The sequence below is a fragment of the Cynocephalus volans genome, chromosome 3, assembly GCF_027409185.1.
Source record: "Cynocephalus volans isolate mCynVol1 chromosome 3, mCynVol1.pri, whole genome shotgun sequence".
Taxonomy (NCBI): Eukaryota; Metazoa; Chordata; class Mammalia; order Dermoptera; family Cynocephalidae; genus Cynocephalus; species Cynocephalus volans.
In genome coordinates, this window is record NC_084462.1 from 55,791,793 (window position 1) to 55,810,127 (window position 18,335).

At 37.3% G+C, this 18,335-nt stretch overlaps 1 protein-coding gene across 2 annotated transcripts in view; it reads left to right on the top strand.

Moving 5' to 3' along the window:
- FANCI (FA complementation group I) overlaps window positions 1-18,335 on the top strand; it is an 86,357-nt gene that overhangs the window by 20,921 nt on the left and 47,101 nt on the right. For both annotated transcript variants that reach the window (XM_063088771.1, XM_063088772.1), the window contains exons 3-10: window positions 3,110-3,240; window positions 3,675-3,831; window positions 3,907-3,964; window positions 11,774-11,815; window positions 12,239-12,362; window positions 12,805-12,890; window positions 14,513-14,639; window positions 17,662-17,754. In XM_063088771.1, coding sequence (XP_062944841.1) covers window positions 3,110-3,240; window positions 3,675-3,831; window positions 3,907-3,964; window positions 11,774-11,815; window positions 12,239-12,362; window positions 12,805-12,890; window positions 14,513-14,639; window positions 17,662-17,754 — 818 coding nt within the window. The remainder of the gene's footprint in view (window positions 1-3,109; window positions 3,241-3,674; window positions 3,832-3,906; window positions 3,965-11,773; window positions 11,816-12,238; window positions 12,363-12,804; window positions 12,891-14,512; window positions 14,640-17,661; window positions 17,755-18,335) is intronic.

The window sequence follows — 18,335 nt, forward strand, 5'->3', positions numbered from 1 at the left end:
TGAAGTTTTTTACATGTTTTCTTCTAAGAATTTTATAGTTTTAAGTCTCACATTTAGGTCTTTGATCCATTTTGAGTTGAGTTAATTTTTGTACATTGTGGTAGGTAAAGGTCCAACTTTATTCTTTTGCATGTGATCCAGATTTTCCAGCAGGATTTGGTGAAAAGACTGTCCTCTCCCCATTGAATGGGCAGGGGACCCTGTTGAAATAATTTGACCATACATAGAGGGTTTATTTCTGAGCTCCTTATTTTATTCCATTGGACTATATATGTCTGTCTTTATGTCAGTACCATACCATTTTGATTACTGTAGCTTTGTAGTAAATTTTGAAATCATAAAGTGAGTCCCACAACTTTGTCCTTTTTCAAGATTTTTTTGGCTGTTCAGGGTGCGTTGAGGTTTCATCTGAATTTTAGGTTGTATCTTTCTGTTTCTGCAAAAAATGTTGCAACTTAGATAGTGATTGCATTGATTCTGTAGGTTGCTTCCAATCTATGAACACAGATGTCTTTCCATATATTTATCTTCATTATTTTTTTTCAGCAATGTTTTGTAGTTTTCTTTGTACAAATCTTTCACCTCCTTGGTTAAGTTTCCAATTTGGCTTTTTTTGGTGCTGTTGTAAATGGAATTTTTTTTTTTTCTTTTTTCTTTTTTTTTTAAAGGGAATTTTATTTTATTTATTTATTTTGCCTTTTTTTTTTTTCGTGACCGGCACTCAGCCAGTGAGTGCACCAGCCATTTATATAGGATTCGAACCCGCGATGGGAGCATCGCTGGGCTCCCAGCGCCGTGCTCTCCTGAGTGTGCCACGGGCTCGGCCTGGAATTGTTTTCTTAATTTCCTTTTTTGAATTGTTAATTGTTAATGATTTTTGTGTGTTGATTTTGTATGCTGCTGCTATGCTGAATTAGTTTATTCAGTTCTAACATTTTTGGGGGGAATCTTTAGAATTTTGTACATATAGGATTGTGTCATTGGCAAACAGATACTTTTCCTTCTTTTCCAATTTAGATCTTTTATTTCTTTTTCTTTCCTACTTGGCTCTGGGTAGAACTTCCAATACTATGTTGAATAGAACTAGCAAAAACAGGCCTTTATTAGGCTGAAGTGGTATTAACGATTTGGACAGTTTGCTATGGTGTGTCTAGGTGTGTGGATCTCTTGGGTTTTTCCTACTTGGAGTTTAATGAGCATCTTGAATGCAGATATTAATGTTTTTGGTTAAAATTTGGAAGTTTTCAGCTGTTTATTCTTCAAATATTCTTTCTGCCCCCTTCTCTCTTTCCTCTCCTTCTGGGACCTCCGTTATGTCAATGTGGTATGCTTGATGGTGTCCCATGGATCTCTGAGGCATTATTTGTTTCCTTCATTCTTTTTTCTTTGTCCCTCAGTTGACCTCTCCTCAAGTTTTCTGATTCCTGCTTCTACCAGTCAAATCTGCTGTTGAGTCCCTCTAGTAAGGTTTTCTATTCAACTTTGGAATTTTCATTTGGTTCTGTTACATAATTTTTATCTCTTCATTGATATTCTCTATTTGGCGAGACATTGTTTTCATGTTTTCATTTAGATTTTTAGACATCATTTTCTTAAATTTTTGAACATATTTAAAATAGCTGTTTTTAAATCTTTGTCTTGTAAATCCAATGTTTTGGCTCTCTCAGGGACAATTTGTGTTGACTCCTTTATTTCCTGTGTGTTGACCATACAATTGTTTCTTTACATGTCTTATAATTTTTTGTTGAAAACTGGACATTTTAAATGCTATGTAGCAACTCTGGAAGTCAGATACCACCATTCACACCCAGATTTGTTGTGGCTGCTCTTTTGTTTTCTCCTTTTTGTATTCATAGTGGCTCTTCTGGACGAATTTTGTAAAATCTGTATCGTTTGTTGTGTGTTGCCATTGTTGTATGTGGCCACTGAAGTCTCTAATTAGTTAGCTTTGTGGTCAATTAATGATTGAACAGAGATTTCCTTAAATGCCCTTTGCTGAGGGGCCCTGTGTACATACTGGGGACACACCTTCAATGTTTAGACAGGCAGTTTATAACTCCTCATTAGCTTTCTTGTTTGTACCGAGCCTCCGGGTCAGCAAGAGATGAGACCTTTTCAGGTCTTTCCTGGCTGCACACAGCCCTCAGTATGTATGGCTTTCTAGATTCTCAGGAGTATGTTGGAACTTCTCAAAGCCCTCTTCGACATTCTTCAGGATTTCCTTTTAATTTGGGGTTGCTGAACTGTTATTGCTGCCTCAGTCAGTTACAGTATCAATTGGTTGCAACTGATTTAGACAAATTCCCCTGAGTAAAAGGCTGTTTGTACTAAAGATAAGTCTTACTAGTGAGAATTTCTAGTGAACAGCCAGACAGGTCAAATAATGACAGTTATCTGGGAATTGAGCTTTGGAGGCACTCCCACTGCATTCTTTCCCTTCCAGAGGCTACTAGGCTGTTGACTTTTACCATGCTTTAGGGCTGTTTCTCAAGACTACTGGGCTTGGGGGCTGGGTGATAGGATTAGAGCATGTTAAAATGCCACAAAGCTCACTGCTCTTACTGAGATTCAGCTGTTTTTCTTGAATAAACATTCCCTGTATTGTTGCAAGCCTTTGGTCAATTTCCAGAGTTTTGAACAAGTTGGTTTTGACTATTTTTGTCTGTATTATAGAATCTTATGGAGGAAAGGATTTTCCAGGGTCCTCTTACTCTGCCATTCCTGCTGACTTCACTTAGTGATGACATTTTGAAATGAAATATATTAAAGGCATTAAGTTTGGGTTACTGGATCCCCAAAAAGCTGTTAGATATATTAGATTTCTTCCTCCTGCTCTATGTAATTATTAAAATAAATTAATGAAATAGGTGGAAGAGGATATTTCAATGCCTTTAATTTGGCTAACATACTTAAGTACTTTTTCATATTCCCCGAATATTGCTATTCTGAACACCTTAGTAAATCAATAGTTTGGTAATTCTTTTTCTTTATTAAGCTATAAACCTGCTTTTTTTTTCTGTTTACCATTCAACCTTGTAAGACTTCTCTCTCTCTCTCTTTTTTTTTTCTTTCTTTCTTTCTTTCTGTACTGCCTGTTTAAAACAATAAGGTTCTCCCTGCTCTGAGGAAGCTGGAGCCCGTAGGAGATGTAGGATATACACTTCTTGTATCCAGTTGGTGGAATCAGGAGATCTGCAGAAAGAGGTAGCATCTGAGATCATAGGATTACTAATGCTGGAGGTAAGATGGGAAGACAAAAACTTTGTTTTGGGTTAGATTTTTGGGGGGTTGTCATTTGTTAAGGGAAGGAAAACTTAAGGGCTAAACCTAGCATAGTTCTTATTTATGAATAAGAGCTGTTAAAAAACAGAAAAGTGGATGAATGGGGCCATAAGTCACCTACATGTATACATTACATTTCTGGTACCATGGACATATATCTTTTTGAAGAGTCGGTATGTTTGAAAACATCAGAGAACTGATGGGAGGATTCTAACTAACCTTTGAGGTCCTTTATAAGGATGTACCAAAGCAGAATGATTCCATGAATCCCTTATAGTACCAGTTCTAGGCCTCAATATCAATTCAGTATTTTAGCAAAAAACTTCATTTCTTGGAAAGACATTAAACACTGGATTTCTGCTTAAGATTTTCTTTGTTCCATAAACTTTTAGGCTCATCATTTTCCAGGACAGTTATTGGTTGAATTAGCCAATGAGTTTGTTGGTGGTGTCAAAGAGGGCAGGCTTGTAAATGGAAAGTCTTTGGAGTTATTACCCATCATTCTCACTGCCTTGTCTACCAAAAAGGAAAATCTGGCTTATGAAAAAGGTAATTGTCTGATTTTATTGGCTTTTTTCTATTCACATAATTGAATTTATTTCTCAGTGTATTTTGCATTTCTAGGTGAACTGAGTGGGGAGGAGTGTAAGAAGCACTTGATTAACATCCTCTGTTCTGGCAGGTGAGTCTTTCTTATTAATGTCTAGAACTTTCTCAGGACTACGAGTGGCCAGAAAAAGAACTACCATTTATTTCAGGAATTTATATCTGATGTTTTTAGTTCATTTTTTTCTTTATAATATACCACTATAAAACCTTTTAGTCTGTGATGAAATTTGAGAAAGAGATGATTTGCTATATTCTCTGCTCTAAGACTACACATATACTTTCTATTTACTTGACTGTTCATCTTAACACAGCAATTTAGTCCTCTCAGCATTATTTGGAGTCCTGAGATCCTTAAGGCTGGGGTGTCACACTGCTGCTACATCTTTTCTATTTTTTTGATAGAGCAGAATATACAATTGATGTTTGTATTTTTTAACTGGTAATTTTATTTCTGGTTAATATTTCCTAAGGAAATATTCCAACATCCGAGAAAATTCTCATACATGAACATGTTCAACACAGAATTTTGTGACGAATGTAAGCATGCAATAATAGACATTTAAGTTGTGATATGTAATGTAAAGCTATGTAAGTTAAGGTAGAGCCACTCCATGAAATTTATACCTATTAAAAATGAAATATGTAAAAACATACACCAAAGATGAAGAATTCTTACTATATAGTCAGCAAAATAAGGAGACTACTAGGTTATATATTACTGTGATTACACTTGGGTATGTTAAGAAGAGCAAGAAGGGAATACACACAGGATTATCTAAAACAGAGATAACTTCTTTTATGGTTCCTTACAGAAGATCCCTTACGTAAATCCGTTCAGGCATGTATTAGCACGTGTGTATTTATCCATTTATCCATTTTTTTAAAATTACACAAAAGAGTTTATTCAATGTACATTGTAATATACCTTACATTTTTTTTTTTTTTAATTTTATTTTGTCGATATACAATGTGGTTGGTTATTGTGGCCCATTACCGAAAGCTCCCTCCCTCCTCCCTCTCCCCCCTCCCACCCAATAATGTCCTTTCTGTTTGATTGTCGTATCAACTTCAAGGAATTGTAGTTGTTATGTATCCACCCCCCCCCGGTTTTTGTGTGTGTGTGTGTGTGTGTGTGTGTGAATTTATTTATTTATTTTTATCTCCCACCAATAAGTGAGAACATGTGGTATTTCTGTTTCTGTGCCTGACTTGTTTCACTTAATATAATTCTCTCAAGGTCCATCCATGTTGTTGCAAATGGCAGTATTTCATTCGTTTTTATAGCTGAGTAGTATTCCATTGTGTAGATATACCACATTTTCCGTATCCACTCATCCGATGGTGGACATTTGGGCTGGTTCCAACTCTTGGCTATTGTAAAGAGTGCTGTGATGAATATTGGGGAACAGGTATACCTTCAACTTGATTTCCATTCCTCTGGGTATATTCCCAGCAGTGGGATAGCTGGGTCATATGGTAGATCTATCTGCAATTGTTTGAGGAACCTCCATACCATTATCCATAGATGTTGCACCATTTTGCAGTCCCACCAACAATGTATGAGAGTTCCTTTTTCTCTGCAACCTCGCCAGCATTTATCGTTCAGAGTCTTTTGGATTTTAGCCATCCTAACTGGGGTGAGGTGGTATCTCAGTGTAGTTTTGATTTGCATTTCCCGGATGCTGAGTGATGTTGAGCATTTTTTCATATGTCTGTTGGCCATTTGTATATCTTCCTTAGAGAAATGCCTACTTAGCTCTTTTGCCCATTTTTAATTGTGTTGCTTGTTTTCTTGTAAAGTTGTTTGAGTTCCTTGTATATTCTGGATATTAATCCTTTGTCAGATGTATATTTTGCAAATATTTTCTCCCACTCTGTTGGTTGTCTTTTAACTCTGTTAATTGTTTCTTTTGCTGTGCAGAAGCTCTTTAGTTTGATATAATCCCATTTGTTTATTTTTCCTTTGGTTGCCCGTGCTTTTGTGGTCGTATTCATGAAGTCTGTGCCCAGTCCTATTTCCTGAAGTGTTTCTCCTATGTTTTCTTTAAGAAGTTTTATTGTTGCAGGGTGTATATTTAATTCTTTAATCCATTTTGAGTTGACTTTAGTGTATGGTGAAAGGTATGGGTCTAGTTTCATTCTCCTGCATATTGATATCCAGTTCTCCAAGCACCATTTGCTAAAGAGGCAGTCTCTTCCCAGTGTGTAGACTTGGTGCCTTTGTCAAAGATCACATGGCTGTAGGTGTGTGGGTTGATTTCTGGATTCTCTATTCTATTCCATTGATCAGTGTGTCTGTTTTTATGCCAGTAACATACTGTTTTGGTTATTATAGCTTTGTAGTATAGTATAAAGTCAGGTAGTGTTATGCCTCCAGCTTTATTTTTTTTGCTCTGCGTTGCTTTGGCTATGCGTAGTCTTTTGTTATTCCATATAAATGTCTGGATAGTTCTTTCCATTTCTGAGAAAAATGTCATTGGAATTTTGATGGGGATTGCATTGAATTTGTAGATCACTTTGGGTAGTATGGACATTTTCACTATGTTGATTCTTCTAATCCAAGAGCATGGGATATCTTTCCAACTTCTTGTATCCTCTCTAATTTCTCTCAGCAGTGGTTTGTAGTTCTCATTATAGAGATTTTTCACATCCTTGGTTAACTCAATTCCTAAGTATTTTATTTTTTTGGTGGCTATTGTAAATGGGCATGCTTTCTTGATTTCTCATTCTGCATGTTCACTATTGGAGAATAGAAATGCTACTGATTTTTGTGTGTTGATTTTGTATCCTGCTACTGTGCTGAAATCACTTATCACCTCCAAGAGTTTTTTTGTAAAGGCTTTAGGCTGTTCGATATATAGGATCATGTCATCTGCAAACATGGACAGTTCGACTTCATCTTTTCCAATCTGGATGCCCTTTATTTCCTTCTCTTCTCTGATTGCTCTGGCTAGTACTTCCAACACTATGTTGAATAGGAGTGGTGAGAGTGGGCATCCTTGTCTAGTTCCTGTTCTTAAAGGAAAAGCTTTCAGCATTTTCCCATTCAGGATGATATTGGCAGTGGGTTTATCATATACGGCTTTAATTATGTTGAGATACTTTCCATCTATACCTAACTTATAGAGGGTCTTTGTCATGAATGAGTGTTGAATTTTATCAAATGCTTTTTCAGCATCTATAGAGATGATCATATGGTCCTTGTGTTTGATTTATTAATATGGTGTATCACATTTGTTGATTTGCATATGTTGAACCAACCTTGCATCCCTGGGATGAATCCCACTTGATCGTGGTGAATAATTTTACGTATGTGTTGCTGTATTCTGTTTGCTAGTATTTTTTTGAGGATTTTTGCATCTATATTCATCAAGGATATCGGCCTGTAGTTTTCTTTTTTGGTTATATCTTTACCTGGTTTTGGTATCAGGATGATGTTTGCTTCATGGAATGAGTTTGGGAGATTTGCGTCTGTTTCAGTCTTTTGGAATAGTTTGTAAAGATTCAGTGTCAATTCCTCTTTGAATGTTTGGTAAAATTCTGCTGTGAATCCATCTGGTCCTGGGCTTTTCTTTGTTGGGAGCCTTCTGATAACAGCTTCAATCTCCTTTATTGTTATTGGTCTGTTCAGATTTTCTACATCTTCATGGCTCAGTTTTGAGGTTCTGTGTGTCCAGAAGTTTATCCATTTCCTTCAGATTTTCAAATGTGTTGGTGTATAGTTGTTTATAGTAGTCTCGAATGATTCCTTGTATTTCAGCTGAATCAGTTGTTATATCACCTTTTTCATTTCTAATTTTTGTTATTTGAATCTTCTCTCTTCTATTTTTTGTTAGCCATGCTAATGGTTTGTCAATTTTATTTATCTTTCCAAAAACCAACTTTTTGATTCATTGATCTTTTGTATTGTTTTATGGGTTTCAATTTCGTTCAGTTCTGCTATGATCTTAATGATTTCTTTCCGTCTGCTAACTTTAGGTTTGGATTGTTCTTGTTTTTCTAGTTCTTTAAGGTGAAGTGTTAGGTTGTTCACTTGCCCTCTTTCCATTCTTCTGAGGTGAGCATTTAATGCAATAAATTTACCCCCTTAATACTGCTTTTGCAGTATCCCACAGGTTTTGGTATGATGTATCATTATTTTCATTAGTTTCAATAAATTTTTTGATTTCCTGCTTGATTTCTTCTTGGACCCATATGTCATTAAGTAGAATGCTGTTTAATTTCCATGTGTTTGTATAGGTTCCAGAATTTTGTTTGTTATTGATTTCTAATTTTAATCCATTGTGGTCTGAGAAAATACATGGGATAATTCCAATTTTTTTGAATTTGTTGAGACTTGATTTGTGACCTAATATGTGATCTATCCTGGAGAATGATCCATGTGCTGATGAGAAGAATGAATATTCTGAGGTTGTTGGATGGAATGTTCTGTAGTTATCTGCGAAGTCCAATTGGTCTAGAGTATTGTTTAGATCTTATGTTTCTCTGCTGATTCTTTGCCTAGATGATCTGTCCAATATTGACAGTGGGGTGTTCAGGTCCCCTGCTATTATGGTATTAGTGTCTATTTCCTTCTTTAGGTCTAATAGAGTTTGTTTTATAAATCTGGCTGCTCCAACATTGGGTGCGTACATATTTGTGATTGTTATGTATTCTTGATGAATCAGTCCTTTTATTATTACATAATGTCCCTCATTGTCTCTTTTTATGGTTTTTAGTTTAAAGTCTATTTTGTCAGATATAGGAATAGCTACTCCAGCTCGTTTTTCTTTTCTGTTTGCATGGTAAATCTTTTTCCGTCCTTTCACTCTTAGTCTATGTGAGTCTTTATGGGTGAGTTGGATCTCTTGAAGGCAGCATATAGTTGGGTCCTCCTTTTGATCCAGTCAGCCAGTCTGTGTCTTTTGATTGGGGAATTTAAACCTTTTACATTAAGAGTTGTTATTGAAAAGTGTTGATTTATTCCTAGCATTTTATTGATTATTGTTTGGTTGTCTTAGGTGTCTTTTGTTCCTTGCTTTCTGATTTACTGTTTGGTTTCTGTGCTTGTTGGTTCCTTAGGTTGTAGATAGCCTTTTTGTTTGTTCGTTTTGTCTTCGTGAATGCCATTTTTATTATACTAGTGGGTTTTGATTTTTCTTGGGTTTTTATGGCAGTGGTAGTTATTTTTCAGGAACCAAACCCTGTACTCCCCTGAGAATTTCTTGTAAGGGTGGTCGTGTGGTGGTGAACTCCCGCAGTTTTTGTTTGTCTGAGAAATATACTATTTGCCCTTCATTTCGGAAGGATAGCCTTGCAGGGTAGAGTATTCTTGGCTGACAATCTCTGTCTTGTAGTATTTTGAATATATCATCCCATTCCTTTCTGGCTTTTAGGGTTTGTGATGAAAAGTCTGATGTTAGCCTGATTGGGGCTCCCTTATAGGTGATTTGACGCTTCTCTCTTGCAGCTTTTAAGATTCTCTCTTTGTCTTTGAGTTTTGCCAATTTGACTATAACATGTCTTGGAGAAGACCTTTTTGTGTTGTACACGTTTGGAGATCGTTGAGCTTCCTGGATCTGAAGATCTGTGATTTTTCCTATACCTGGGAAGTTTTCTGCCACTATTTTGTTGAATGTTTTCAATGCAATCTCCTTTTTTCCTCCCCTTCTGGAATACCCATGACTTGGATATTTGAACATTTAAGGTTATCTGATATCTCTCTCAGATTTTCTTCAATGCCTTTGATTCTTTTTTCTTTTTCTTTTTGCCTGCTTGTGTTATTTCAAACAGCCCATCTTCAAGATCAGAGGTTCTCTCTTCAACTTCCGCAAGCTTGCTGGTTAAACTCTCCGTTGTGTTTTTTATTTCGCTGAATAACTTTGGCAAGTTGTGCTACATTTTTTTTCAGGGCATTGATTTCCTTGTACAGTTCCTCTTTCAGGTCCTGTATACTTTTCCTCGTTTCATCATGATGTCTAGCTGAGTTTTCTTGTATCTCATTCAGTTTCCTTAGAATTATCACTTGAAATTCCTTGTCAGTCATTTCAAGGGCTTCTTGTTCTGTAGGATCTAGAGCTTGAGAGTTATTATCCTTTGGTGGTATACTTTCTTGATTTTTTGTATTTCTGGTATCTTTGATGTTTGTTCATTATGGCAGGGGGTTTCACAGTCCACAGGTTTGACACTATTGACTGACTAAGATGTTGCTGTGGTGCCGATTTGGTATGACTACATCAGTGACTGCTCAGTTGGCCGCTAGTGCCTTGTGTGTGTGGTTGCCTCGGTTCTTAGGCTTCTCCGGGGAACCACCTCTCTGGTCAGCTTGGACTCTGCCAGGCTGCTGGATCACAGGGCGTTACCATAGGGTGTGTGGTCTCTCCTGAGCTTCCACCTCCTGTAATGGACTTCTCCCTGTTCCATGTGCTCTTTTCCGGGCTGCTGAGATGCGCCGAGGCACTGCAGAGCATGTGGTCTCTGCAGAGCTTCCCCTTCCCCTGCAGCATGTCTCCCTGCTCTGTGCGTGCTAGGCTGGGCTTGGGATGGAGCCGGGTGGCGCCGGTGAAGCCTACCTGCTGCTGGATCGCACGGGGGCGACCCCCCCACAGGGTGTGTGGACTCTATGGAGCTTCTAGCTCCCTTGCTGGACGTCTCTGTGCTCCATACGCATTGGGCTGGGCTGCTGGATCCCACAGCAGCAGTGTCGTCCCTGTGGAGTTCCTGCCTCCCCTGCCGGACGTCTCCCTGGTCTGTGCACGCTAGGCTGGGCTTCGGATGGAGCCGGGTGGTGGCGGTGAAGCCTACCTGCTGCTGGATCGCACGGTAGCGGCCCCCCCACAGGGTGTGTGGACTCTATGGAGCTTCTAGCTCCCTTTCTGGACGTCTCTGTGCTCCATATGCATTGGGCCGGGCTGCTGGATCCGGTGTCAGCAGTGTGGTCCTTGTGGAGTTCCCGCCTCCCCTGCCGGATGTCTCCCTGCTCCGAGCGCACTAGGCCAGGCTGAGAACGGAGCCTGGTGCCTGCGGTGAAGCCTACCTGCTGGATCACGCAGTGGCGGCCCCACAGGGTGTGTGGTTTCTGCGGAGCCTCCGCCTCCCCTGCTGGACATCTCCCCACTCTGTGCTCACTGGGCTGGGCTGGGAATGGAGCCAGGTGGTGGTGGTAAAGCCTATCTGCGGATCGTGCAACAGCGGCCCCGCAGGGCATGTGGTCTCCGCAGAGCTTCTGCCTCCCCCGCTGGATGTCTCCCCGTTCCATATGCACTTGATGTTATGTTTTTATAGTTTAAATTGATTGATTTGTGGGAGAGAGTGACGCTAGGGACCGTCTATTCTGCCATCTTGACCGGAAGTCTTCTACCTTACATTTTTATTTAAAACATCCATCCATGTCAGCTTGTACAACTCCTCATTATTATTTTTAATGGTTTCATAATATTCTGTTATTTAGCTAATTGCCAAGTGTTGGATTATTTGGTTTCCAATTTTTTGCTAATACAAAAAGTTTAAATGAGCATCTTTTTATATCTAGATGACCTTTTATAAGCATGTACTTGGGATATATTTCAAATAGTAAATTGGGTGGATCTGTGATATGTGCATTTTTAAAGTTGGTAAGTATAACCGACTTTTCATACACTCCCTAAAACAGTATGTGAAGAGTGTTGTTTCCCATAATCTCACCAGCATTGGGTATCATCAGACATTTTGTTTTTGTCAGTCTGATAGGTTGAAAACTGCTGTTTCATTGTTTTAAATGGTGTTTCTTTGATCTTATTTCCTAGCATTGCAAAATCAAACTTGAGATGGCCCTTTTTTCCTCTTTACTGTTTTTACAAAGTTATATGTAAATAAGTTAAAACAAAATAAACTTTTCATATTCTTTGTCATTTTCTTTAACCAGATGGGATCAGCAGTATGTGATCCAGCTTACCTCCATGTTCAAGTAAGCATCATCATTCCCTTTTCTCTTTATATCCTGCTTTGTGAACTTACCTGATAGAAATTGAAACATAGCAAGCTCAAACACCTTTCTCCCCTGAGTAAGAGTATTGGGACCTCTGTTTTCTGTTGCAGAATTCCCTCCCCATCCCCTTCTTGGCTTTAATTATTTGTTTAAAATATAATTTATGGTTTTTTCCCAAGATGATTTTGCTTAGGTAGGGTTATCAGTTCCCTTAAAAGTTCTTCATCAGAGAAAAATCAAAAGAGATAGTTATAATATTCTAATATCTCCTTTATTTCCTGCTCCCAAATTCTGTTTCTTAAGAATGTTTAACGGAATTTTCACCATTGTAAAGCCTTGAATTGAATTTTTGAAAACAAGGAAGTGAGACTGGCTAGAGTCTTTAGAATCTTTGATCCACAGGGATGTCCCTCTGACTGCAGAAGAGGTGGAATTTGTGGTGGAGAAAGTGTTGAGAATGCTCTCCAAGTTGAATCTTCAAGAAATACCACCTTTGGTCTATCAGCTTCTGGTTCTTTCCTCAAAGGTATAAAAAAACCTTTTTTCTTTTAAATTCTGGTGGTGTGACAGTTATGGCCATTCAGCTTATTTATCCTTTTGGTTTACATACTAGAACATAAGTACATTCATTTCATGTATGGTGACTTGGTGTCTAGTAAAAAGGTCATGCTCTTCAGCCAAGGAAAACATACATTGTCTCTTGTACTACCACATTTTCTTTGTGGTAGTAAAAGGAATAAAGATTTCAGAAAGGTAGACCAAGAGCCCCTGAAAGTCTGACACTAAGATGTATTTCAGGTTCTCTTTCAACATGAAAGTCTTCCAGAGATTCTTAGTGTGACTCTCGGTCATAGCTTGTTTATTTAAATCTATACTCGAGAATCCTTTAAACTGAAAATTATTTTAAATTTAACTTGGTTATCTTGATGTTTAGTTGGGAGACCTTACCTATTCTGTATTTTTTTCAGGGAAGCAGAAAGAGTGTTTTGGAAGGAATCATAGCCTTCTTCAATGAGCTAGATAAGCAGCACAATGAGGAACAGAGTGGAGATGAGTGAGTAATACAGTGTAGAAATAAAGACCATTTTTACAAGTTTATCTTCTCATTGTGTATTTTAGTTACATCATTGTTATTTTCTCTTTCACGCTCTACCTTTATCTTAGTACAAAATTTCCTTAATCCTCTCTTAGCTGCTTAATAATAAAGTTAAGAGAATAAAGCAGCCTCTTCAGCTCTTTTATTTGCAGCTTTCCATGAAAATAGTGATAATTGTCCTGTAAGTTGTAGGTTTAAAACTTATTAAGTGTTTACTCTTTGCCAGGAACTGTATGGTCTTGGGACTACAGTGATGAACCAGTCAGACAATGTTCCTGCTCTCTTGGAGCTTAAATTTTAGTGAGAAGAGAATAGAAAACAAATAAATAACAAGAAAAATATTAAAGTGGAAAGTACTATACAGATAATTCAAATTGATAGTGTGACAGTGACAGATAGCTACTGTAGATTGGGTCAGGGAAAACCTCTCTGAGACAGTTCTTTAACTGGAGACTGAATATTAAGAGCCACAATATGTAGATCAGAGAAAAGAACATTCTTGGGTAGGGGAATATTTAGTACAAAGCCAGGGCACAGTGTGGTGTGTTTGAGAAAGAGGACTTCTTTTTTAAGCAAACATTTGTAGGGTAGTGCTTATGCTGTGCCAGGTTCTGTTCTAAGCACTAAATCTTATAGCCCTGTTTCGCCTCTTTTTTATAGATGCACAAACCAGGACAAATTAAAGAATTTCCCAAGGCTCTACAGCCAGAAAGTGGTGTAGCTGAGATTTGACTCTAGGCAGTTTGGTTTCGGAGTTCATGCTGTTAATCCTAGAGCAGCCTACTGCTTCTAATCTACAATAATTCCTAGTTATTTGGTTTGAGCAATTGATTAGAAGTTGGTCTTGTATACTGAGTTAGGAAAAGTTGACAGAGAAGCAGGTTTTGGAGAAAATAATGACCTCAGTTTTGACCACATTAGCTTTGAGATGTGTATTAGCATCCCATAAGGAAGTGGTGAGCAGGTATTCTGGAATTGTAGAGAGGTATGAAATAGAGATATAGATTGGAAGGGACTTAAAGCCTTGGGACTGGTTGAGATTATCTGGTGATGAAGAGAAAGAAACCCAAGACTGAGCTCAGAGGCATTTCACCATTTTAAGGTCAAGCAGTGGGGGTGGATGGGTCAGCAAAAAAATTGAGAAGAGACCAGTGACAGTGCCCTGGAAGCTAAGAGAAGAAAGTGTTTCTAGAAAGAAGTGGTTAAGTGTGTCACATCTGCTGAGACATTCATTAAAATGGGACTTTATTGGTTTTGGCAACATGGAAGTCATTTATGACCTTTGCAACAACAGTCAAATGGCATTGGGGGGGTGGGTGTAGGGAGAGGACAGAAGCTTGATTGAATTGGATTGGACTGGGAGAATAATATGCAATATAGAAGTGAAAATAATGACTATAAACAGTTCTTTCAAGAAGTTTTGTTGTAAAAGGGAGCAGAGTGAGACAGTAGAATTTCTGCTTACCTCCTGACTCGAGTGATTGTGTGAGTTCAGCTTGAGTTGGTCTGCTTGTTCTTTGGAGCACCTGCACTTGTCTCTTACTTGAACGACAGCTGTACATTTCTACTGAATCTTTTAGGCTGTTGGATCTTGTTACCGTGCCATCAGGTGAACTTCGTCATGTGGAAGGCACCATTATTCTACACATTGTATTTGCCATCCAATTGGACTGTGAACTAGGCAGAGAACTCCTGAAACAGTTAAAGGTAACACCAAACTCTTAACATGATCCTGGGTCTCTATATGAAACAGGAGTGTTTAAATCTAAGCCTCTTTTGTGTCTATTAATATTGTTGAATGATTTGGGGTCTAGAGGATCTTTTTTTTTACTTTGTAAGTAGAAAATATGTGATGTCACCACACCCTTAAGCAAGCATTCCCTTTAGTGTTCTAATGCAAAAAACAAAAAACATGTTGAGGACTGTCCAGCAAGAAACTCAAAATCTAATAATCTTAGTTCTTAGTTCTATCAGTGTATGACCTTTAACCTTGGCCTCTGCATCCCAATTTATGAATTAGGATATTGCTTATTTCTAGAAGTATAATATCATGGAGTTTTGTGACACTAAGTCATTCATCATTAAATGTTTGTGAAGTAGTAAAATAAAAATCAGAAGTGTTTTTGAATTCTTTTTAAGAAAAATAGTATACAGATATATTTTTTCCTCCTACTTTTTATTTTGAATTTTTAAAAAATTTTATTTTATTTTTGTGGCTGGCCGGTATGGGAATCCAAACCCTCGATTTTGGTGTTATAACACCATCTTCTAAGCAGCTAAGCTAACCTGCCAGCCATTATTTTGAAAATTTTAACCCACAGAGAAGTTAAAACGTCATAGCACAATGAACATCCTTCACCTAGATTCACTAGTTATTAAAAACTTTGCCACATTTGCCTTATCTCACTTTCCTTTTCACATACACATTTTTTTTTTTCTGAACCATTTTTTCCCCTGAACCATTTAAAAGTAAGTCACAGAAACCATAACATTTTAATGCCTGAATACTTTCGGCATCTCCTAAGAATAAGGGCATATTACCACGATACCATCATCACACCTAGGAAAATTAACAATAATTTTATAATTTTATTTAATTTTTAGTTCCCATTCAGATTTTTCCAGTTGTCTCCAAAATGTCTTTTATAGCTGTTTTTTCTTCTACACCAGGATCTAGTGAGGCTTTATGCATTTCATTTGGTTATTATATTTCTCTAATATCTTTTGATTGATTTTGTTTGAAGCATATAGCTCAATTGTCTTTTGTAATGTCCCACATTGTTGGATTTATCTGATTGTTTCCTCATGATTAGATTCAACTTTGGTAAGAATACTTCATAAGTGATGTTGTGTACTTTCTCTTACAATGGTCAACAAACTTTATGTAAAGGGCCAGATACTAAATATTTTAGGCTTTGCAGGCCATGCAGTCTCTGTCACACTACTCAGCTCTACCATTATAAGAAGGCAGCCAAAGACAATACATAAACAAATGAGTGTGGCTGTGTTTCAAGAAAACTATTTATAGACACTGAAATGTGATTTTATTTAATTTCATGTGTCATGAAGTATTATTCTTCCTTTGATTTTTTTTCCCTTTACCTAGTTAAAACTAAAAATCAGTCTTTGCTCAGGGGTTGTACAAAACAAGGTGGTGGGCTCAATTTGACCAACAGGCTGTAATTTGCCTATGTATTTGTTCTATGTATTACATCAGGAGGCACATAATATCAGGCTGTCCTACTGGTGATGCTAAATCATTTTGTTTAAATAATGACCATCAGTTTTCCTCATCTGTAAAGACATGTATCCTTTTGTAATTAGAAAGTAATCTATAGGATCATAATCTGAGATTGTGTGAAAATCCTTTTCTCTAACAACCCTTCACATAATGCTTTTTGTTTTCCCGTCTATTGATGATTCTGGGCCTAAATTAGTAATTATACTGGGAGTTTGCGCAATGGTAGAATTAAGATTAGGACTCTTAATTGTGTCATTCCTTCTACATTATTAGCTGGCATTCTTCTGTAAAAATAGCCTCCCCTAACTATTTTTCTGAGTGTCATTATGTACCAATTAGCTTTTTAAAAATTTCAGTGCACTCATTATTCACTATTGTCATTATTTGTTTTGAGCTCAAAGTTACCCAAATTTGGCCAATTGGATCCTTTAAATTGACCTGAGTCAATTAGACTTTGAGCACTTTTGTAGCACAACATATGCATGGCTCACCTTGTACTTTCCTTACCCCATCCTGTTGCCAGCCATTTCTGCCAGCAGGCCTGAGTCCCTTTCGTAGGAAAGGATACTTAAAGATCATGACCTGACAGCTAGGTTTTAAAGCTCCTTTATTTTCTCTGTATCTGTTCACTCTTCTTTTTATTTAGGTTCATAATATATTAGTCTTTTCAAAGTACCAGCTCTGTACATGTTGATCCACTCTAGTGTTTTTTGGCTATTATGAATACTGTTAACATTCACATGCAAGTCTGTGTGGATGTATGTTTTATTTCTCTTGGGTAGACACTTAGGAGTGGAATTGCTGATTTGTGTGATAAATGTATGTTTAAATTTTTAAGTAGCTGACAAACTGTTTTCCAAAGTAGTTATATTGTGTTATTTCCCAACCATAACTATTATGAGGGTTCCTACTTCTCTACATCCTCGCCAACATTTGTTGTTGTTTGTCTTTTTTATTATACCCATTCTAATGAGGTTAATATGACTGAGGTTTTACTTTGCATTTCCTTAATGAATGATGATAATTGAGCATCTTTTCATATGCTCATTAGCTATTCTGATATCTTCTTTGGTGAAATGTCTATTCATATTGTTTGCCCATTTTATTATTGTGTTTATCTTCTTATTGTTGAGTTATAAGAATTCTTGGTATATTCTGGGTAAAAGTTCTTCATCCCAGTATATAATTAGCAAATACTTTTTCCCAGTCTGACTTGTCTTTTTATTTCCTTAGTGGTATCTTTTGAAGCACAAAAATTTTGAATTTTGATGTGGTCCAGTTTATCAATTTTTTCTTGTATAAATTATGCTTTAAGAAATCTTTGCCTGATCCAAGGTTTTGGAGATTTTCCATGTTTTTTCCTAAAAGTTTTATAATATTAGCTCTTATATTTAGGTTTGTGACCCATTGAAGGACCTGTATTTAAGTAGGCTATGTTACACTTTTAAGAAATAAGTAATGGACTCCTTTTTGGTTTATCTATTCTAGGCAAGACAGCAAGGAGATTCCAATAATAACTTATGTCCCTTCAGCATTGCTCTTCTTCTCTCTGTAACCAGAATACAAAGATTTGAAGAACAGGTATTTTTTTAATGACATTTGGTTCCTTCTGTAGTTGGTAAGAAAGCATACAAAAATCTGTATTTGTTATCCTTTCCTAAGCAATTCTATCCCCATACTGCCAGCAGCAAAGCTGCTGTAAGACATGTAGGCCACCACAGTCCTCGGGGGCTGCTGGAAGACTTCTTCAGGTACTTGGTTAATACTTCTGTTTTCTATTGTGTGGTAAGCCAGAAGGTGAGGTGGGAATAAGAGTGGAAACATTTCACACAGCTCAGCCCAGTGGTACGAATGGGAAGTTTAGCTGAATATTCATCAGCATTTTTATTACATTGTAGCTTTCTAAGAAATTGTCCCTGATCAAGTTGAAATTAATGAGACAGGTTAGTTGCAAGGATGAAAATATAAAATCCTTTACCCTTTTCTTATGTTTTCCAAGGTTGTGGGTAATATTTGTGTTGATTTTTGGCCCATTTTCTCACTTAAGGAAGGCCTGTCTTCAACTGTCTTAAATTCACACTGAAAGTTGTAATTTTTATATCATCTTCATCTAGTTAAAGAGTTGTCATGGGCCGGCCCGTGGCTCACTCGGGAGAGTGCGG